The sequence below is a fragment of the Alosa sapidissima genome, chromosome 23 (genome assembly GCF_018492685.1).
Source record: "Alosa sapidissima isolate fAloSap1 chromosome 23, fAloSap1.pri, whole genome shotgun sequence".
In the NCBI taxonomy this organism is placed as follows: Eukaryota; Metazoa; Chordata; class Actinopteri; order Clupeiformes; family Clupeidae; genus Alosa; species Alosa sapidissima.
This window is the reverse complement of record NC_055979.1, coordinates 16,332,737-16,354,522: the sequence shown is the minus strand read 5'-3', so window position 1 is coordinate 16,354,522 and position 21,786 is coordinate 16,332,737. Positions and strand designations below refer to the sequence as shown.

General features: G+C 40.9%; 2 protein-coding genes across 3 annotated transcripts in view; both read left to right on the top strand.

Annotated features, from left to right (window-relative positions):
• col6a2 (collagen, type VI, alpha 2) overlaps window positions 1–21,776 on the top strand; it is a 22,255-nt gene extending 479 nt beyond the window's left edge. The window contains exons 2-28 of one of the 2 annotated variants that reach the window (XM_042079804.1): window positions 5,367–5,464; window positions 6,029–6,639; window positions 6,758–6,778; window positions 7,340–7,405; window positions 7,578–7,631; window positions 7,903–7,947; window positions 8,051–8,077; window positions 8,205–8,231; window positions 8,322–8,366; window positions 9,090–9,143; window positions 9,584–9,646; window positions 9,896–9,958; window positions 10,367–10,420; window positions 10,586–10,621; window positions 10,721–10,783; window positions 10,926–10,988; window positions 11,284–11,346; window positions 11,474–11,536; window positions 11,839–11,889; window positions 12,994–13,092; window positions 13,688–13,750; window positions 14,084–14,119; window positions 14,209–14,254; window positions 15,521–15,673; window positions 15,959–16,462; window positions 16,812–16,850; window positions 20,233–21,776. In XM_042079804.1, coding sequence (XP_041935738.1) covers window positions 5,383–5,464; window positions 6,029–6,639; window positions 6,758–6,778; window positions 7,340–7,405; window positions 7,578–7,631; window positions 7,903–7,947; window positions 8,051–8,077; window positions 8,205–8,231; window positions 8,322–8,366; window positions 9,090–9,143; window positions 9,584–9,646; window positions 9,896–9,958; window positions 10,367–10,420; window positions 10,586–10,621; window positions 10,721–10,783; window positions 10,926–10,988; window positions 11,284–11,346; window positions 11,474–11,536; window positions 11,839–11,889; window positions 12,994–13,092; window positions 13,688–13,750; window positions 14,084–14,119; window positions 14,209–14,254; window positions 15,521–15,673; window positions 15,959–16,462; window positions 16,812–16,850; window positions 20,233–20,834 — 3,093 coding nt within the window. In that variant the 5' untranslated portion in view covers window positions 5,367–5,382 and the 3' untranslated portion in view covers window positions 20,835–21,776. Of the gene's footprint in view, window positions 1–5,366; window positions 5,465–6,028; window positions 6,640–6,757; window positions 6,779–7,339; window positions 7,406–7,577; window positions 7,632–7,902; window positions 7,948–8,050; window positions 8,078–8,204; window positions 8,232–8,321; window positions 8,367–9,089; window positions 9,144–9,583; window positions 9,647–9,895; window positions 9,959–10,366; window positions 10,421–10,585; window positions 10,622–10,720; window positions 10,784–10,925; window positions 10,989–11,283; window positions 11,347–11,473; window positions 11,537–11,838; window positions 11,890–12,993; window positions 13,093–13,687; window positions 13,751–14,083; window positions 14,120–14,208; window positions 14,255–15,520; window positions 15,674–15,958; window positions 16,463–16,811; window positions 16,851–17,979; window positions 19,516–20,232 lie in introns of those variants that run through there. The other variant, XM_042079805.1, reaches the window with a different exon arrangement.
• Window positions 11,007–21,786, top strand: part of LOC121698080 (protein FAM126B) — a 31,933-nt gene continuing 21,153 nt past the window's right edge. The window contains exon 1 of the mRNA XM_042079828.1: window positions 11,007–11,017. The gene's annotated coding sequence lies outside the window, so the exon portion shown is untranslated. The remainder of the gene's footprint in view (window positions 11,018–21,786) is intronic.

Genomic DNA, 21,786 nt, shown 5'->3' with positions numbered 1-21,786 from the left:
TTTATGACTTAAACTGGGTTGAATTCTTTCTGACTGACTGCTGATGTCAAGCTATCATGAGTCTGGATTGCATCCACTCCCTGCTCCAACTTCTCTTGTAGTTCTGCGTGTGTAGAAGTCAGAATGTAGCCTATGTCCTTGCTGCATTTAAGGGCAGTCAGTGACTAGCAATGAGAATGTTGAGTGAGAGTTTTAGAGCACCGATCCATAATCGGAAGCATCTGTACCAAATAAAGCACTGGGCTGTTATACGATCATCAGTAAGGAGACATATTTAACATATTTTAGCCCAAAATTACACCAAAGTTGTAAAAAAAAAGCTTTCACGATTCCCATTGCACTTTCAGGATTCCTTGAGGGGGTGATGTGTTGCATGCTTATTAAAAGTCTTGCCCGTTTTCTTAGGAATGAACGAGAAAGTTATAGGCCAGTTGTCGTTGTGTTTGTTTTCAATCTGTGCAGTTGCATGCTGACAGTCGGTGTGTAGGTCATGATGTTAAGACCAAGAGGCCTTGAACTGAACCCTTGATCAGCCCTGTAGCGATAGTGTAAAGTCAGATAAAAGACAGATTGCGGATCCAGCTGTTTTTATTTGTCTGACGTATTACGCATTCGCAGCTGTTGTTTTTATCCATCCTAATTGTATCTATTTCTTTAATTTTGTTTACATTTGTTAAATGCGTTAATCGTTTGACATGCTTTCTATGAGGGAGCATGCGCATTGGTCGAAGTTATGAGTAGCAGCTGGTGCTCAGACTACATCCCCATGACGTCATCAGCTGAGCACACCTTTATCCTTCTACACACAAAATTGATGACCAACTTTAATGGTCACTATAGCTCGGATCCACTTCATCTTTCTTTGCTATGAAAAGAAAATAATCATTATACTGTAATGCTTTGAATCAGCTGTCAACTGTGTTTACCACAGCAAGGGCATACAATAGGTGTGAGGTCAGAGGTCAAGAGGTGAGTGTCCATTAGATGAGAATTAGAGCAACACAACAATCATAGGCTACAACTCTGTACTAGGCATGTTTTGACAAACTGTTTAATGTCCATATGAATGGACAGTCCGTTTTTATTGTAAGCACATTAAGGTATTCCAAGCATTGGAGTGTTGGTTTGACCAAAAGAAGCAAAATCTTATTGACAAAGGCCAAAATGGTACTGTAGTTAGTTTTGACCCACTATTAAGAAATATATGTATATATTTAGGAGTACAGTGATTCATTTATAATGACATGTGAATTCGTAATTCATATATGCTAATATGGACAACACCTGTTAACAAAATTATGTCACCTAGACTTCCTATGTTAGACACTTAAAGCTATATCAGTTAACACTGCAACAAAACTTATATTGTATGTGATGCTTTTCTTGATTAGTTTAGTTTAGTTTACAGTTTATTTCTTACTGAGACCATGTGGGCCATTCTGTGTCAAATCGGACAGAATTCAGGAAAATGGTGGCTGCACCATCTCAGATTTTGCTCAAAGTTTGTCTACATAATGTTAGGTCCCAAAATGAAGACCTGTAAAACACCTTTGGCCAATTCCAGTGTTTTTTGCTCTTCATGTTTTACACTCTAAAAATACATTACCTTGGGGGCCTTGTTTGGGCATTAATATCTTGAAAAAAAGTATTATTCCTAACCTGCCCCAACTTTTTAGAAAGACCAACATATTTTCAGTATGACTGGACCGTTAAACGTTTGTACTGCATGCTCATTGATTTTATATATGGCCCTAGATTCAGAACAAATTGCAAAAAAAAAAAATGAAAATAAAATAAACTTTGAGTTTATTGAGAGTGAAAGTAATATAAACTTTTTTCTACCCACATGACATCATTCAGTGTTTTGTCTACAGTACTTTACTACATTACTACAATACAATACAACCCTTTATTAAAGGTGTTATATGGAAGACAATCATTGCAGTAAATCATAAAATGACCATAATATGCCATCAGAGATTAAAGAAATGTGGGGTTTTCAAATACTGGCTTCACTGACAACATTGGCACAGCCAGGATGTTCACACTTCAAACTTTAATTTGCAGCCTGCAAATGTTGTTTACGGTATGTTTTGAGTTAGTGTTTTGGCCTGCTGCGCCACCCTCCACCAATTTACCACTGACACATCTAGTAGCATTTCGACCTTTGGATTGCCAGATTAGCCTACTTAATGCTCTCAAATATTTTGATTTTGGATTGTAATGCCTGTTTTTAACTCTAGTGGTCGTTTTTACATATAGCACCTTTGATGATGTGCCAATTTTTGAGGTATCCACATCATAGAGAAATTAAGGATAAAACTTAGCATGGTTGCATTTTTTGGTAATTTTCATAGGACAAAAATGGCATGTGGGGTTGCTAGGAGGAACCTGAAAATCTATATGGGAGTTCAATATTTTATCATTTTGTGCACAATGTCTCAGTGTTGTACCACAGACGATTAGATTAGGGGGCAGCCGTGGCCTACTGGTTAGGCCTTTGGACTTGCAACCGGAGGGTTGCCGGTTCGAACAGTAGGAACGGCTAAAGTGCCATTGAGCAAGGCACCTAACCCCTCACTGCTCCCCGAGTGCCGCTGTAGCAGGCAGCTCACTGTGTCGGGATTAGTGTGTGCTTCACCTCACTGTGTGTTCACTGTGTGCTGAGTGTGTTTCACTAATTCATGGATTGGGATAAATGCAGAGACCAAATTTCCCTCACGGGATCAAAAGAGTATACAGTATACTTACTAGATAGAGCGGTTACACTTTACTTGACAGTATCGACATAAGTGTGACATGACATACATAACAACGTTTATGACATAATGCTTAACTGTTATTAAGTGACATTCGGTTTTTGTCATAACAAGTTAGGGTTAGGATTAGGGTTAGGGTTCATGTGTCATGACAGTGTCATGTGTTCATGACAATGTCATGTCACTCTTATGTCGATACTGTCAAGTAAAGTGTTACCGATAGAGCTCCTCATGAACTAGATAAACAACGTTCCTCGAGACCAAGAATGAAGAATCAGAGGTATAACAATGTAATTAACCATAACTGAGTTACTTTCAATAAAACAACATTCCCTTGTTTTATCCTTAATATCATTGTGCCCATAATATGTGAAGAACTCAAATATTGGCACATTAATGAAATATTGGTCTAAAGAAAACTATTGATTCATACCAAATGTGACAAAAACAAATTTATAGGTCCTTATAATCACTCTTTTTGCACTTTTTTCCAAATGTAGGACCTTGTAATCATGCACCATATAACTAACCTTTAATGGGTTAATCATCCTGAGAATGTGTTTGTTTTCCATCCTACAAAGTTTGGGCTGGCTATAAAGAATATGTTTTAATATATTTATGCCTTAACATTGCTTCCCAGATCATGTGTTTTCCAGACTGAAGTAATATCAGAGGCTTTAAAAAATAAAAAAACAGGATTTGAAACAAAATATTTTACAGGCCTTGGTTTTGGGACCCATTTATAGGCGATAGAGGGTTTCAACAAAATCGTAGAATGGCCCAGGTACAAAATGCATTAATAACATAGAGGGAAAATATGCTGTGTACCAGTTTTGTACCAGGTTAGATAGCTAATGTCCATTTACTGTTCCTTGGCAGCCATTTTATGCCAGTGGTCTCATAGGCTTGAAACTGACACAGGCAAAAAAAACTCAAAAGAACAAACTAAGCAATCCTTCATTACTAATTGTACCTGTGATGCTTAATGAAATGGCCCATCCTCAGTCAAATCAACAGTTGGAATTAGCATGCTATCTCAAAAAAGTACAGTAGGTGCAAATATGTTTTAAAATGGCTCATCATGATAGATTGTGTTCACTCAATATCAGGCTATATTGTGATATGGAGTAGGCCTAGAAACAGAAAACATTAAAAAGGTGACTCAATGGATATTTAAGTTCTGGCTTGTTGGAAGTGTCGGCTTGTGAAGTAACGGCCACTGCGGTGTGTGAGGGCCGTGTGCAATGCAATGACTCATCAGTATGTATGTTTTCATGCACACTGTCATCACTGACAAGAAATCAAGAAATCATTTTGGTTGTATGTCTTCCTTCCCTTGTTCCCACAATGCGGTTTTACAAAGCAGTTAAATGAACAGTGGTTACTGAACCACAAGGCTTTTGGGAAATTCTACATTGGTCTAGAATATTCCTACAAGAGATCACTTATTTTCACAAAGGATTGCCTGGGAGCAAAAATAAAGAATACTGATGTTGCCAGAATGGACACCATCCATGTCACAACATTTATCAAAAACAATACAGTAAGATACATCTACAGGCTTCTGCCCATAGGCTGTAGGTCTTTTGCTTTGTGAAGGGCAGTGGTTGTATTTTGGACCTCTCAAGACTGAGAGAATGGAAATAGTAATACAAAATTATCATGTAACAAAGCAAGTGCTGCCAATGCATAAAACAACACAGGAATGATCTCTAAACATCCCAACCCATGTGCTCCTCTGTACATGCTACTAAAATGAGTGCACCTTTACTTTGATATTACAAATGTAACACTGTAATTGTTACAAGCTTCTGTGAAGCAAGAGAGAGAGTTTCACTCATCTTCTACTCTCTATTACAAAGAGCAGGCGAATGCCAGGGAGAGCAACCTATGGATTTACCGTGTGAGGTGTGTTGCTTTGTCTGCATTCACCAGCATCAGTTGACACTTTTAAAGGAATACAATGTAGTTAATTTACTTTAAAATAAAGGCTGCAAACTAATTTTGATGCTACAGTGACTTATAATACGGAGAATAAAGGCTCTGGCATTGCCAGTGCATGCTCAAAATGCTTAATATTGCACTATGTAGCTGACCGGATAGAATCGTTACCCACATAGTTGTTTTTTAATGAACTGGATACCGTCTTTGTGCTAAATGGCATTGAATAATGACACTAAGGGGCATAAATATCTTATAAGGTGTTGTTTTTATAAAAGACTCTTTTGTGCTCAGTATTGGTAATTATTCCCCGTCATTTAATTACTACTGCATTGCATTGGATCTCTGTTAAAAGAGCCGAGTATGGTGTGTTTCGACTGCTTTGTTTCTGAAACATGTTGGGCATGGTGTAAAGCAGAGGGCTTAGGAAAGCCTCCCTGGGACTTCACACAGGATGCTTGGAAACCCCACCCTAACAGAGCTTATTAGGATAGGAGATAAGAAGGGAAGAACAGGGGATGTTGAATGAGGGCCAGACATTAGCACTGGGCATACAGGAACACACCATTAGGGTTCTGTTTTTTTTTTTACTGTTTTTCACTGCAGGTTGTGTCCATCTGACGAAAGTCACTAAAGCCAGTGTAATATTTATTCTTTGTCTTCCAGGGAGAAGGCGCCAAAGATGGTGATGCTGAAGGTCCTTGCTTTGTGCGTCCTGTATGGAGCAGCAGTGCATGCCCAGGTCCCAGACTTACTATGTCATAGTAAGTCATGTGTAATAGTAAACTCAATATACTGCATACAAAGTTATTTCTAATGCTAAAATGCAGCTGGGATAGTGTTTCAGCTGGCAGTAGATACAGTACACTGTCTGATGTCCATGATAACATAATCATACACACTTGATAACATGTTGAGTTTTCAAAAGATATTCTCACCAGGGGGTCTTACTTTTTTTTTTTAATTCTAATTTTCTAATAAGAACAGTGTTTCCCAGAGAACTGAAATTTGTGGTGGTTGGTTTGCAGAATTAACTTGAAGGCAACAGTTTTTAACAAATTAGCACAGCGTGGCTATGATGCTAACCAGATTTAAGCACAATTTAGTACAACCTGGAAAATCATTGTGTGGTGGTCAATGTTGATATTGCGGTGGGCCGCCACAATTAAGCCAATGTATGGGAAACACTGAAGAATCTTATTTTGAGAGAATGCCAAGCTGTCTGTGCTTCAAGGAGTTCTCACCCTCTGCTGCCTATGTGTGTGTGTGTGTGTGTGTGTGTGTGTGTGTGTGTGTGTGTGTGTGTGTGTGTGCATGTGTGTCTCCAGAGAAGCCAGAATGCCCTATCCACTTGTACTTTGTCATCGACACCTCCGAGACCATTGCCCTCCAGGAGCCCCCCCCTGGCAGCCTGGTAAACAGCACCCGTGATTTCGTCGAGATGTTCGTCAAGCAGCTGGAGGACGTGGACTACCGCGGCCTGGTGCAGATCACCTGGCAGATCGGCGCCCTGCACTTCTCCCAGACCCAGCGGATCATCAGCAGCATCACGGACAAGACCTCCTTCCTGGACAGGCTGCTCAAAAGACCCGGCATGAATTACCTGGGCAAGGGCACCTACATCGACTGTGCCCTCACCAACATGACCGCGCAGGTCAAGAACTCCGGTCAGCCGAGCATGCGCTTCGCCGTGGTCATCACCGACGGCCATGTGACGGGAAACCCGTGTGGTGGCATTAAGACAGCTGCCGAGCAGGCCAAGGACCTGGGCATCCGGCTGTTCGCTGTGGCCACGTCGAATAAGATGGACGACACAGGCCTGCGGGAGATTGCCAGCTCGCCCGTTGGGGTCTACCATGACGGCTTAATGGCTGTGAACATCTCATCAACATCAGTTGCGATAAGCAGACCGACCGCCAAGCGTATCATCCAAACCATGGTGAGATGACATCCACTGCAGTGTTTATGTATTGTTATTTTGTTTTGTTTTGTATTGAGAACAATTACATCTTATGAAATACCAGACATTGACTATTTGTTTGTCTTTTCTCTCACAGATGCATCAAGCCTACCAGGAGGTAAGATCTAGGTTATGTGATGCTAACAAATATTGATTTTGTCATACCCTGCTTATCAAACAGTCTAAATTTATGCCATTGCCATACATTCATTACAATAATCTACTTAGAATGTGTATACTGTAGGTACATATGCTTCAGGGAAATCATGTTGCATGCTATTTCATTAGAATGCTCTGCAACTTGACAATTTAAACAGGCTTTAATTGGCTCTCGTGGGAATCAAGTAAACATTTTACATTTACATTTATTCATTTAGCTGATCCTTTTATCCAAAACAACTGCAGATGAAGACTGACATTAGAGCTACAGTGCAAAAAGTAGACCTTAGAGTAACAAAAAATGCTACATGTACAAACAAAACAGAATAGAGGATGACGGCACAATTTAAGTTGAAGTGATGACCAGAGGAGTAATCTAGCTAAATGGCATATACTTCTCTCTCTCTGTCTCTGTCTCTCTCTCTCTCTCTCTCTCTCTCTCTCTCTCTCTCTCTCTCTCTCTCTCTCTTTCTCTCTCTGTCTCTCTCTCACTGTGTGCTCCTGTTGTTGTGTCCTGTAGTGTTACAAAGTGAGATGCCTGGAGACAGACGGCCCTTCTGGTCCACTCGGACACAGAGGACAGAAAGTGAGTATTTGTCCTCCTGCTTACCTTAATCCACAAAGCCACTGCCTTTCTTTTTAATGTACTGGGCAAGTGCTTTGTGTGTAGAGGACAATGTTGCATGCTCAGGGTTCAGAGCTACAGTATGAAGATGTCCTCATTCAATAACTGATGTCATGTTTGTTTGGTTTTATAGGGTGCCAAAGGTGACCAAGGTAGCCCCGGGCCGAAAGGTGACCCAGGTCGGCAGGTAAGTCACAGTTCTAAACTTTTACTTTTCAGGGTCACTACATGGTTGTCAGTCCTTGAATGATGAAAACTTTGGAAATGCTGACACTGCTGAACAGTCTTGGAAGCAGTATTTAGTAATGTTGCCTGTCTTCATATACAGTAGATACTTTTTAGACATACCATGGCTGTATTAAAGATTGATTTGTTATTGTTGAATAAGATATAATGTGCACATTTCCATGTAGGCTAATAAGACAATAATATAATTTGTTTGTGATTTTTTTACTCAGGGTGATCCTGGTATTGAAGGTCCTATTGGCCACCCTGGATCTAAAGTAAGTCTTTCATCTGCAGGCAATGCAATATAACAAAATAAAAATGTCTGTCATTTCAGTCACTAAAATTATTCGTATTAATTGATTTGTATTTATCTTTTAGGGAGAGACTGGCTTGAAAGGCGATAAGGTGAGTATTACTGAACACATGCCCAATGCTATCTTGTATTAAGAGGTTGGTGAAAGTTCAATGTGTTCTTAGTTCAATGTGAAGTATATGCCATCTGTAACATATATCCATTGTTTCTTGTCTACAGGGTGAGCTCGGCACACAAGGAAAGAAGGTATTGCATCTTCACTTTAAATTTCAAATAGCAAAATAGTCAATCAAATTGTCAAGATTCTTAAGTGGACTCTCTTTTGATTGACTGCAGGGAGGTGCCGGGTTACCTGGACGGAATGGAACAGATGGCCAGAAGGTGGGTTTCTCAGGCGTAGTGCAGGAAGAGCTTTGACTTGAAGTGCACTAGGCTTTTAGTGAAGTAAATGTGTTGTGAAGTTAGTGAAGCTACATTTGCCATGTAAAACCACAGTAAGTGGGTTTCCATACAACTTCTTGTAATGCTCATTTTAACTATTTGAATGAGAAACACTGACTGGAAACACTTGAAATTTAATCTTCTAATGGACATAGAAATTTGATTCGCTAGAGGGATGTGGGTTAACTCTCAATTTGCATAAGGTACAACGCAAATTTATGGAATCCAGATTTTTTTTTTGCATAAATTCTATTGTTGCATTTCTACCTCTGTGTTTCCGTAAACGTTGCCCTGACGACCGTACACTTTGATCCACAATGGATGGAAACAAACTCAGATGTGCATGTTCTGGAGTCAAATCTTCATGAACACATATAATAAATGAATGAGCTGAATGGAAACCTGCTTAGTGGCAGTATTGTTGATCAGTCAGATATTGAATTTGAATAGAATTATTGTTTATATTCAATTGCATAGAGACTTAATATTCTTTATTCAATTGCACAGAGATGTCATGTTCTAAATTCTATGTGATTTGACTCGTGTGTGTGATATACAGTTTGTTATCATTATTAATTTTGCTGTAACACCCTAATTTCTCTTTGGGGATGAATAAAATGATCTATCTATCTCAATTCATTCAATTTCTTACTCTCTACACAGGGTAAAATTGGGCGGATAGGTTCTCCTGGTTGTAAAGGGGACCCAGGTGACAAGGTATGTCTGCATGTGTCGTTTGCATTTTGCATGTCACTATAGCCAAACACCTGGTGGCAGCTGAGGATGCAACAGCATACGTATCTCCCGATACAACTTAAAATAATCATTTGTGTCCTGCCATTACATTCAGTCTTTCTTTAAGCAACATTCTTTAAGGTTTGCGCAAATAAATAATTGCTGAAGATTTATAATTTACATTGATATGACAGTGAGTAGGTAACTGTGGCAGTGGATCAGTATGGTCTATGGCACCAGATTTGATTACTATTGACAATTTAGGCACCATTTCCAATGTAATGGGCTTGGAATGGTGGCCTGACAATATCTACGTTTTAGTAGACTGCCAAATATACAAACACCAGTGCATGGTGATGATTGACACAGTTTATGTCTATCTAATTGTAAATCATCATTGTGAATCATTGTTATATTTCTAGGGACCTGATGGTCACCCAGGAGATGTGGGTGACATTGGTTTCGCTGGCACTGTTGGAGAGAAAGTAAGTTGAATGCATTTCCAGCTTTAGATTTTGTTGTTAGAAAATGTAAATATGATATATTGTACCGAGACACAAATGCAGAATAGTATTTCACACTAAATAAAAAGCAAAGCACTGTATATTAATCATCAATTAATATTTCGCTGTTATTTTCTCATCCAATGCAGAATCTTAGATGACATGAAATAAGTGATTGATTAGTATAGACAATGTGTAATCACATTAGAAATTCACTCTCTTCCCTCACAGGGAGATCCTGGTCGTCCAGGGAGATCAGGGCCCCCAGGCCCACCAGGAGATGCTGGACCTAAGGTATGTCACAGGAAGTGATGTCAGTGTCTGTCTGCTCTGCAAAACATCATCCTTCAAAGGATATGGTTCATTCTGAGGTCAGGTCTTGTGTTAGGTCCATTATTTTTCCTCCAAGCTGCATTCACAAAATGTTAGAGGTGAAGATCTAAAACATAGGTCATCAAAGCTAGGGTGCTAAAATGTCTTGAAACAGGATGTTGAAACCCTCTCAATATGAAAACCAGATGTTTTGAACTTTATCCTTTGTCACATCAGATTGAGCATGTGCTATGGTATATTTTCTGTCAATCAGACATATTACTGGAGCTTAACAATAATAGTAATTAAATCATTTACACCTTATGATTCTCAGCATATTAAACAATGTGCCATGACTGAGTTGTTGTCATACTCTGCTGCCCCCTGCAGGGAGAAAGAGGAAGTCCAGGCACCCCAGGGTTCCCAGGGCCTAAAGGACCAGCAGTGAGAATTCCTCTTCATTTACCTCAAATTAAACATTTCACTCCCTGTATATCTGCTGCTGTCTTCACATAAAAAAGACATCAAGATATGGTGATTGGGATTACATCAACTGTAGCTGAGGCTGTGGTCATTTTTATTGTCAATTAATCTCTATGTATTCTGCAGGGGAAGATAGGTGGACCAGGACCAAGAGGCGAGCCTGTAAGGAATTGTATCAAATATTTATTTCACATATCCCTATAGACCTGTTAGAACGTACTACAAATAAGCCTTTCTATGTTTTGAACTTGTTCTCCACAGGGAAGACGAGGAGACTATGGGCCCAAGGGGAGCGACGGACCTTCTGGGCCGAAAGGAGAGAAGGTATTGTTATAAATAATTATAACATATCATACAAATCAACGCCCTGATCAATACCTCTATCAGTGGTGTATGGTGAATAACTACACGATAACATTCAGTCTACCCTATCATCCATACTGAGTCATTCATGTCGTTTGTCCAGGGTGAAGCTGGGCAGGAGGGACAAAGAGGTCTTCCAGGTGAATCTGGCACGAAAGGATCCAAGGTATGGACTGTGTTGGAGCTGGAGTTCAGGTTTTGGAGTGAAATGGTAGCTTAATGCTGTGCACATTGACTATTGAGGGGTTATTGAGTCTCTGGGGTACCACAGGCACAGGTGAGTGTGACAGAGAGAGAGGCAAAGAGATATTTGTGTGAATTTGCCCAATATTGGTGTGTTGTCTATTAAACTAAAGTGTGTCATTGGCGATTAATTGACAGATTGCCTTCAGTTGTCAACACAAGCACACAATACATCTTTCAATGTGTTTGTACAGAATATGTTTTGTGTTTTCTTGTAGGGAGACAATGGTTTACCAGGACCAAGGGGTCCTCCTGGAGCGTTAGGGGAACCAGGGATCAATGTAAGTGACAGAGTAATATCACCACAGTTATTGTGTTGATTAATGTTGTGTATGTAGATGAGTAAAACTCCCACAAGGGGGTATTCTGGTGATACAGTTGATATGGGAAACTGCATCTGTTTAACAGGGTAGCCGTGGCGATCCTGGTGATGTTGGACCTAGGGGAGATCCGGGTACTGCTGGACCCAAGGTGGGTGTATCTCAGTGATTAATCTATAAAAGTGTGACTTCTACCCCTCTCAGGTGCCTGTCACAGAAATGATGCAAGGTAGTGCTAAAAGTAGTGCTATACTGTTGATATCTTTAAGCAAAACTTAATTATGTACTGTATGTGTGAGTAATTCTTAACAAGAATTTGTAACATTTGATATTCAAGATCACATCATCCATGATATCAGTAAAGTTGAACAACTGCGTTTGGCTACCTTTGATCTGTAAAACATTATAAAGTCTTTTTCTTAATATTCTGTGTTTGTGTTTCTCCATGGTCAGGGTGATCCCGGCAGACCTGGCTTCAGCTATCCTGGACCCAGAGGCACTACAGTATGGATAATCCTATTTGTTCTCTGCTCTCCCAAAATACAAAGATAATGCTACAGGCTTTAGTTAACTTCTAGCTAAATCATTGTTAGCAAAATAAACTCTCAAAAAAAAAAACACTTGCGCATAAAAGCTAATAATGAAAGACCAGTGTATGGCCAGCTGTCATATTTTTACAGCGTTAAGAGTTAAATGCCATGTAGCGGTGGTGGTGGTGGTGTAATTCTGCAAACGTTGTACTTCAGCAGAGCATTAAAATCAACTTTTTGGCATTTCACAATGAAAACAATTGGCAGAAAGTTGATTTTGTGTTCAAGTACACCGTTTTTTTATTCATCTGGACATACCTTTTGGATCACTGACCTACTGGATGATTTGATCATGACCCACCTTTAGTATCTTGGCAGAGGCATCCAGATTTTTAAAATGCCTTGGTATATAATGGAGTTCATGATACCATTAACCCCAATGAGGTTCCCAGAGCCTGTGGATTAAAAACATCACAGACCGTCTACCATACTTATACTTAAGCATGAGGTTCATTCAGTATAGTCACTCTTCTGTGTACGTCTTGAATGTGTGTTGGCAAAAAGCTACATTTCCTTTTAATTTGACTGTAAAACATGATTCCAGGCAAACCCCAGTAGCATTTAGTAACTCCTGCCATTTACATGGTCACATTTTACTTAGATAGTCCGCCCAAAGACTATCTACATATACTCAGATTATCTATCTTTCCAAACTAGCTGTTGACAAAGGGTAAGGTTAGGAGTTGGATTCTGTTACGCCAGTGCTCAGTAATTGTTCAACAACAATTTTACACGATCATCTGTTCAGTCTCTGTGGACGGACTATCCAAGTGAAGTGTTACTTACTACATTAGTTAAATGACAAGAATGGCTTTTCTTGGAATGTCTTTGAAATAATCTGTTAGCATGGAGGTCACTTCTTATGTTTTTGTTTTAGACTTTTTTGACCCCAAGATACTACTTTTATCTGTATCTCTCTTGCAGTGATCCTTTGGGATTTTTTGCCTCTCTTACCATCTTCCTCACTGTATGTGGTGTTTTGGCATTGAGCATGGCTGAGGTACTTACTTCTCCACAGGGTGAAAGGGGTGAGAAAGGATCCCCTGGCCCAAGGGGCAGCAGAGGGGACTGCGGGGCTAAAGGAGAACCTGGCGTGAAGGGAACACCAGGAGACCCGGTGAGCATGTCCAGGCTTGGCTTAAAGGGACACCAGGCGTTTTCGTGTTAATTAATCATCTTCGTAAGTCGGTATATGGTTAAATGACTCATTACAGGGCGAATGAAGACTCTCTCGCCCGCCCCTACGGCCTGTAGGAAGAATATCCCACTTGCAAGTTCAGTGTATCGAACCCGCCGACCATCAGTCTTACAAAGTCTCAGACATCGCGAGAAGCAGGATCAGTTTACATCCTGCATCCACAGCACAGAGGCAGGCTAACAAAATGCTAGCAATTGTTGCGAACGTGTGTATAATGGCAGAGCCGACGAAGAAGCAGCGAAAACCCTTGACGGAATATGCAAAGAAAAGGAAAAGAGCTTCAGACCGAGCGAGGGCTCGCACACGTATCGACACGTACAGACGCTAGGGGGAGTTTCATAGAGAAAAAGCATCAGGCTTGCCTGGTGTCCCTTTAATCATCGTTAGCAATTCATAAGCCACCATTGGTTCAAATCAAATAAACTTTTTTAACATACAAAGTGTTTGCCATGTGAAAGTAACAGGAATTCCACATGACTTTATGCACTTCAATACATGTCTGTGTGTGACTTAGGGAGAGGAAGGACCTCCAGGAGAACCTGGACCAAGAGGAACCAGAGGAGACGGTGGAAGAGATGTAAGTTTGTTTGCGTCCCTAGACAACATCCGCATCCATGGCAATGTATCACAACACAGTTACATCTAGCAATTACATCTAGCTACACCATCTACACCTAACAGAAGAATAGGCTTAATGGCCATATCTGAGTTTGAATACTAAATAATTTTAATAGTGACTGACAGAATGAATCATGTAAGATGAGTGAAGGCTCTAGGAACCTCAAAACATCTGTGATTGCCTTAGTTTTAACTTTGTTTTGCATATTTTGACTCAAGACTGATAACTTCTCTTTGTGAGACTTGGGCGTTATACCTGTACGTTTATTCATGTTTTTCTATTTAATTCTAGGGGGATCCTGGTCCTGAGGGTGACCCTGGCCTGACTGTAAGCATACGTATGATTATAGTTGTAGTTTTAAAACTTCATCACCCCATTATAAAAGAGAAGTGACTTACTCAATACTTCTATTCTAGGAATGTGATGTTATGAGCTACATTCGAGAGACCTGTGGTTGCTGTGGTAAGTGACTTCCAAGTTCAAGTTTATTGTCATGTACTTATAAAAGGATTTATCAGTAATTAAATTTCTTGTGCTAAATAGCCAGCTCAACTTTAGACAATAAATTAAATAGTAGTAATAAAAAAGTGGCAAGTGCAAAATGAGAGAGAGAAAAAGAAAAACCCTGATTAGGTCTGAGGTTGATGAGATTAGGTAAGAGGAAGAGTATGACAGTTCAGCATCCTGATGGCTTGCGGATAGAAACTGTCTCTGTATCTGCTGGTACAGGTCCACATGCTCTTGTACCTTCTACCAGATGGTAGGAGGGTGAAGAGACTGTGGCTGGGATGCCTGGGGATCCGCTTGGTTTTTCTCCTGCAGCGCTGGCTGTAAAGGTCCTGAATAGTTGGAATCTTAGTCCTTGCACTGCGCTGACCTGACCACCCTTTGCAGAGATTTGCGATCATGCGCGGTACTGTTACCATACTATGCTGTGATGTTGCCAGGATACTCTCAGTGGTACAGCGGTAGAAGTTGGTCAGTATTTCACCATCTATACCAAACTTACGCAGCTGCCGAAGAAAGAAGAGCCGCTGTCTTGCTGCCTTTGTGACCATAACTATATGGTGTGACCAGCTCAGATCCTCGCCGATGTTAGTTCCAAGGAATCTGAAGCAGCTGACTCTCTCTACTGCTGTGCGCCCAATGCCCAATGGGTGTGTTCTCCTCTCCCTGCAGTCTCCTGTAGTCCACTATCAGCTCCTTGGTTTTTCTGACGTTGAGCAACAGGTTGTTGTGTCCTGGCACCAAGATGACAGGGTTGCCACCTCGGCTCTTTAAACGCCCCCCCCCCCCCCCCCCCCCCCCCTCCTAAATTGAAACAGAAAAGAGCTGAAATCGGAGATCTTTTTCTACAGACTGCTGTCAGTGCATTCTCTCTATATTATGTCGGAGTTATGTTCATACTTTGTTTCAAAAGACACATATTTAGTTTTTTTTTATCGCTCTTCTCAACTGCAGGGGGAACTTGAGAGCAAATCTTGTTTAGTGCTGCTTTAATGAGATTTTTTTAAAAATTGACTTCCACCGGAATAGGACTTTAATGCATTATTATGGATGTTGTCATTTCTGAAGGGACCTGGAAAAGTTATTCCAAATATACAACACTATTTCAGCAGTTATTAAACATTTCCCTTGCATATTTTTAATTGTAATATTATTTCAGCATATGTGTTTCCTGTTGTCAAAATGAATATATTCATGTTCTCATCTTGGCTCTCTCCTCAGACTGTGAGAAGAGGTGTGGAGCTCTGGATATCGTCTTTGTGATTGACAGCTCAGAGAGTGTGGGTCTTACCAACTTCACCTTGGAGAAGAACTTCGTTATCAATACCATTAACAGATTGGGCTCCATTGCTAAAGACCCTGAAGCACAGACAGGTAACATGTCAGTTTTTTACTATCTACAATCTAGGCTTACTGTATATCCAACAAGAGGTAATAACTAGATAAATTATTGTTTTGTATGAGATTTGCATTTGAAAATCTTGAATGTGATTTTGTTGTGTTTGTGTTGTTTGTTTTGTTTGTTGTTGTTTAAAGGCAATGTATGTATTCTAAATGTGTGCATGTGCTAAAGACTATGTGTAGTTTATGGTCGACACATATTTGACTAAATGATTTCTTCTGTCATTTTTCTATATTTGTCTTGTATCACTATCCCAGGAACCCGTGTCGGTGTGGTCCAATACAGTCACAGTGGCACCTTCCAGGCCATTAACCTCAACGACTCCAGGATCGACTCTCTGTCCGCCTTCAAAGATGCTGTGAAGAGGCTTGAGTGGATTGCCGGCGGCACCTTCACCCCCTCCGCACTGAAATTCGCCTACGACAACCTGATCCGCGACAGCAAGCGCAGCAGTGCCAAGGTGTCCGTGGTGGTGATCACAGATGGCCGATTTGACCCGCGCGACAACGACAAGCTCCTCACATACCTGTGCAACCAGGGCCGGGACATTAACGTCAATGCTATCGGCATTGGCGACATGTTCGACGTGCCCCAGGACTATGAGAATCTGAACTCAATCGCGTGCATACAAAACGGCAACACCAACACCAACGCCAACGCAAACGTGAAAAGCAACGGCAACAGGGTCATTCCCATGAAGCGCTTCGCTGACCTGGTGGCAGAGGAGTTCATCGACCAGATGGAGTCAGTACTTTGCCCTGGTGAGGCCAATGGGTGTTGCTGTTTAGTTATTGGCTAGTTATTGGCTATGTGTTCAAAGAAAATGCAGCAGGTTGTCTGATTCATTCCATCGTTATTTCCATAATATCTATATAAATGCACTCATTCATCTCTATACATTTTAATTGGAATGTGCACGATGGCCATGAGTATAGGAAGTCAAGTTGTGAATTTGTAAGTGTACACCTTATCGCTGAAGTTACTGGGCTATGGTACTTCAGCATTGTAAGCCTATTTCCTTGGTCCCAAGATGTTGGTTTCACTGAGTGAGATGGGAGTGGGACAGGAGTGGGTTGGCTCTGACGGTAATGCTCAACTTCTGTGTTTCAGATCCTGTCATCGTATGCCCCGAGCTTCCATGCAAATCCGGTAAGTTGACAGACTCCATTGAACACACACCAGTACAGCAAAGTGACTGTAGTCTTTTGTGCGCCTTTGAGGAGGTATTTGTCAGATTTTATTTCATCCCCATCTCTTTTGTTTGGCTGTGTTACTGCTGTTTTTCCTTGCTGATGATAGTTTTGAAGTGTGGAGAAGAAAACATGATGTGTTCTTTAGTGCATGTGGTGAAGAGTATTGCGTGTCATTAGGTAAGTATTGTATTCACATCCAGGCTGTGGGTGAGAAGAAAGATGAAAGGAATGAATGCTCATCTGGTTCGCTATGGAAACGCTTAAGACTGGTCTCATGCTGTGAGCTTGTTGTCATGAGATTTTTTAATATTATTTTTGATAATTGCTGTGTACACAGTATACTTATACTGGGTATGCTAAGTTAAGAGACCGTAGTTGCTATTTCTGCAGTGTGTATAATCACCAGAATAGACTTTGTCACTGGGTTATGTTTAAAAAAAAACTCTTTATGTTTAAAAAAATACTCTAGACACTAGGCTACTGCATAAAGATTAGATTTGGGCAGATACGACATTTTAGACACTTCAGGATGTAGGCATTTGTAGAGATGCAAATTAAATTTATGCTGTTGACCATGTCTGCACCTCAGTAAAATCACCATTTACTTGCAATGCCCGCTAAAGTACCGTATTACAAAAACCATAAACCAGAACATCCGGAACCTGTTATAAAATGCGCCATACCGTAATGACAGTCTGCACTGTGGGCTGAGTCAGTTGCTTTTAAGATGCCTGCACACTGCCCAGACCATGCCCAACGAACCACAACATTTTAAAGTTGGCTGCAGTTGGTTAAAGTTGGCTGCAATTGGTTGCAGTCTTTAGAATGTTCAGGAAACCAACTGCCAGTCCACCACACTGCCCAAACAGTACCAGACAGTATCTGACAAGACAGAGTTTTAGTACCTGACTGGACATGTCAAACTTGTCAAACATGTCAAAAACTGACACACACCAACAAACACAGGTCAAAGCCGCACGCTGACCCACCTGTCGGTGTTGGTTGGGGTTGGTCAGCATTTGTCTGGGCAGTGTGCGAGCACCTTTAGAGACCCCTAAAACTATTGTTCTAACGCTCACTTGCAGATGAGGCGTCCTCGTGGAACGGCTCACCACTGTTTGACGACGACCCCGTCCCAAGCACAGTGCCGAACGTGGCAAACATAATCAATTCTCTCCAGGACCCCAAGCTCACCGACACCTACACCACAGCTGTGGCCACAATGGCCTACACTGCCCAGAGAGCCAAGTTCTCCACAGGATTTGAGAGGCAACAGTGGACTGAGCAGTTCATTAACTCGTTCAGAGTCGTCTATGGCAACATCATGGGGGATCCTGAAAAAGTCCTTGGGTGGTGTCTATAAAAAAATTAGAAAGTCATAAATCGAAACAAAATGCAATATTGGAATTATTTTTTGGAATTATGTTGTTTTGGGCCATATAGGAGACAGCTTCAGTTTAGCATGCTACAAATCGACTAAGCTCGATGACAGCTCCCAGCATGATCATATATTTTAAGCTGAAGGCTGCTATTCCTCTTGGCTCTGGCAAAATCATTCAGTAACCTAGTCTAACTGTTAGCATGGCTTTACGTTTTGCCACTGATAAGAGTGACTTAAAAAGATCAAGTTTTTCGCATGAACGCTCAGACTAGGTTGCAGGAATAACCAAACCACTAACCCCGAGCTGAATATTGAGGTGTATATTGTTGAATATTGTTTACTAAAGCAAAAACATTTTTCCCTGCTCTAAACAATGTGACATATCAGCTTTAACAAAATATTATTGCTAATTATTTCAAAAGCTCATTAATAATAGTTGTCCGGAACAGTTGCACTCTTTATCTGCATTAGACAACAGTATGCAAGGTGCCCATGGAGTTAAATATTATTAAATCACAACTGCAATCTTTCTTAGTTTTTTTATATCTTATAGTAAGTGTGATAGTAGGTGTGATATTAGATTGTGGAATAGACACAACTGTTTTGTACATATTGCAATGTTTGTGGCTTGACATAGACAGAGCATTCAGATGCCAATCAAAACTGTTTTGCAGTTTGCACATTTAGAATTTTATCTCAAAGCTTTGTGCAAAGTTATGCCAATGATTGAGCCTATTGTAGAAGTACTTCTATCATATATATTTTTTAAATGATGAAATGACGATTAAATTGTAAAGCATGGCTTCAGAATCTAAAATATGTGAAATCAACATTGCTTTCATACTAGCTTATGCATAGCATATTTGAAGGCATAAGAATCCTAGCACTTAGTGGAGCAAAATTTAAAGTAAGGTACAAGTCTCGCATCACAATAGAGAGTGGTGTAGAGTAAATCATGATAAAAAAAAAACGATAACAGCTTTTTTTTGCCATATCACATGTAGTGTGTGTGTGTGTGTGTGTGTGTGTGTGTGTCTGTCTGTCTGTCTGTCTGTCTGTCTGTTTACATGATGTCCAATGGTCAGTGAAATTACACATGGTTTAGAAATTAATTTGTCAAGATGGCAAAAACTATACTGTTGCACTTTAAAATGAAAATACTATGTTTCTTTCCGACTGCTTTTTTACGAAACAACAATATGCAAATGGAAAAAAGATGCTTATAATACAAATACTGTGACACTAGCTCTGTGACTGCAATAAATATTTAGCCTCAGCAAAGGTATTTTATTTTGTGCGTTTGGATGTGTTCTTCATATTTCATATACTGTTGACCAGTATAATAAATTACTGTAGCAAACAAATGGTGTGGGTATTAATTTTGTTTTGTAGTTATTGTGTTTGTAATCTCTGACAACACAACTAACATGTACAAAGTCGATGGGTTGAACATATTTAGTAAACAAACAATAATTCTGAATGATAAAGCAAATAACAAATGATTGTTTTTGCAGACCTCTGACAAAACCAGCCGTGGCCTACTGGTTAGCACTTCGGACCTGTAACCGGAGGGTTGCCGGTTCGAACCCCGACCAGTAGGCACGGCTGAACCCCTCACTGCTCCCCGAGCGCCGTTGTTGATGCAGGCAGCTCACTGCGCCGGGATTAGTGTGTGCTTCACCTCGCTGAGTGTGTTTCACTAATTCACGGATCGGGATAAATGCAGAGACCAAATTTCCCTCACGGGATCAAAAGAGTATATATACTTATACTTACTTAAAGCAGACCTCTAATAAAAGGTCTTGTCATGTTATTTAAATACAATGAAAGCCATTTTAACTGGTATTTAATTCTGTGCTTGTCTATGTTTGTTTCAACATGTGTTTGCTTTCTGGTTTTGGAAACATATGCCTGGTTTGATGAACATACATTTATTTGTGTGTTTGTTTGTCCTCAGAGCCTGCTGTGGCAAGCTGTGCCCAGCGCCCCGTGGACCTGGTCTTCCTGTTGGACGGCTCCGAGCGCCTGGGCATGGAGAACTTCCGCCGTGCGCAGGAGTTCGTGGAGCGCGTGTCGCAGCGGCTGACGCTGGCACGCGACAAGGAGGACGAGCGCAACGCCCGCGTGAGCCTGGTCCAGTACGGCGGCGAGAATGACCAGCGCGTGGTCTTCCCACTCTCGCACAACTTCACACTCATTTCCGACGCCCTGGCACGCATGACCTACATGGACTCCTCGTCCAGCGTTGGGCCCGCCATCACCTATGCCATCAACAACGTGGTGATGTCCAACCGCATAAGGCAAGCGCGCCGACACGCCGAGCTGGCTTTCGTCTTCATCACTGATGGCGTGACCAGCGACAAGGGCCTGGACGAGGCCATCAGCGCCATGCGCCGAAGCGAGGCCGTGCCCGTCGTGGTGGCCATGGGAACCGACGTAGACAAGGAGGTGCTTACCAAGCTGGCACTGCAAGACGACGCAGCCATCTTTAGGGGGCAGGATTTCAATCAGCTGGCGAAGGGCAACTTCTTTGAGCGCTTCATCAGATGGATCTGCTGAGAGGGGGCAAAATAAAATGGGGTGGGTGGGGGTGGGGGGGTTGTTATGCCTACTATCATGATGATGCGCTGAGAAGGGATGTTTTAGGGGATTTTAAAGAGTCGACACTATTTGATGGCAGATACAATAATGATTGGATGATGGTTTAGATGAAACATATTGTGATTGGCTGAAGTGAGCTATAAATGTCTTGCCAGGTTATAATCTGCCATGAGATAAAAGCTGACTTTATTAAACACCAGTGAATATGGAAAGGCAAGGGATGGGTTTAAGTCAACATGACCAAAAGGAAAAGAAACAAGCTAACAGTACAAAACACCAAAGATTTTTTTTTAATGTTTCATTTTTACAGCGAGATGCAAATGTAGTGTTTATCTCCTTTTTTGTTTTGTTTTTTCAGAAGGCTTGTCCTGTGTAAATGCAGATACCCAACACATTTACACACTGGTGCTAAAACTAGACAGACTGGAGTTTAACTTGTATATCTTTGAAAGAATCTTACATAAAATTGCACAAAACTCAGTCAGCGTTTTAATTCAGGGGAATCCACATAGCCATTTCACTGACATCCAAATTGAAACCCTATATTGATTTCTCCATTTCGTTTTGCTCTGAACTGTGACTTGACAGGCAAAGTCACCAAGCTAGGTTTGCTACGTTTACTAGGTTGCATATCGACTAGACAAAACTGCAGAACATGTAGGTGGTCACACATGAGGTGCTGTGTAGGCCTACTTTGTCATAGGAACCAATGCTTTTACAGAATGAATATCCTCCTTTCTGAGCACTGTTATCAGTTGTAGACACTTGAAGCCATAATAAAGCAACTTGGATTGATTGTCTGTAGTTTTTTACACCATATTTGACATATGAAGTGTTTACCCCATACATTGTTGCTGTCAGTCTTCACCGTAAGATCAATAAAATGAGCTGTGGTAACAAGTCATTGGTC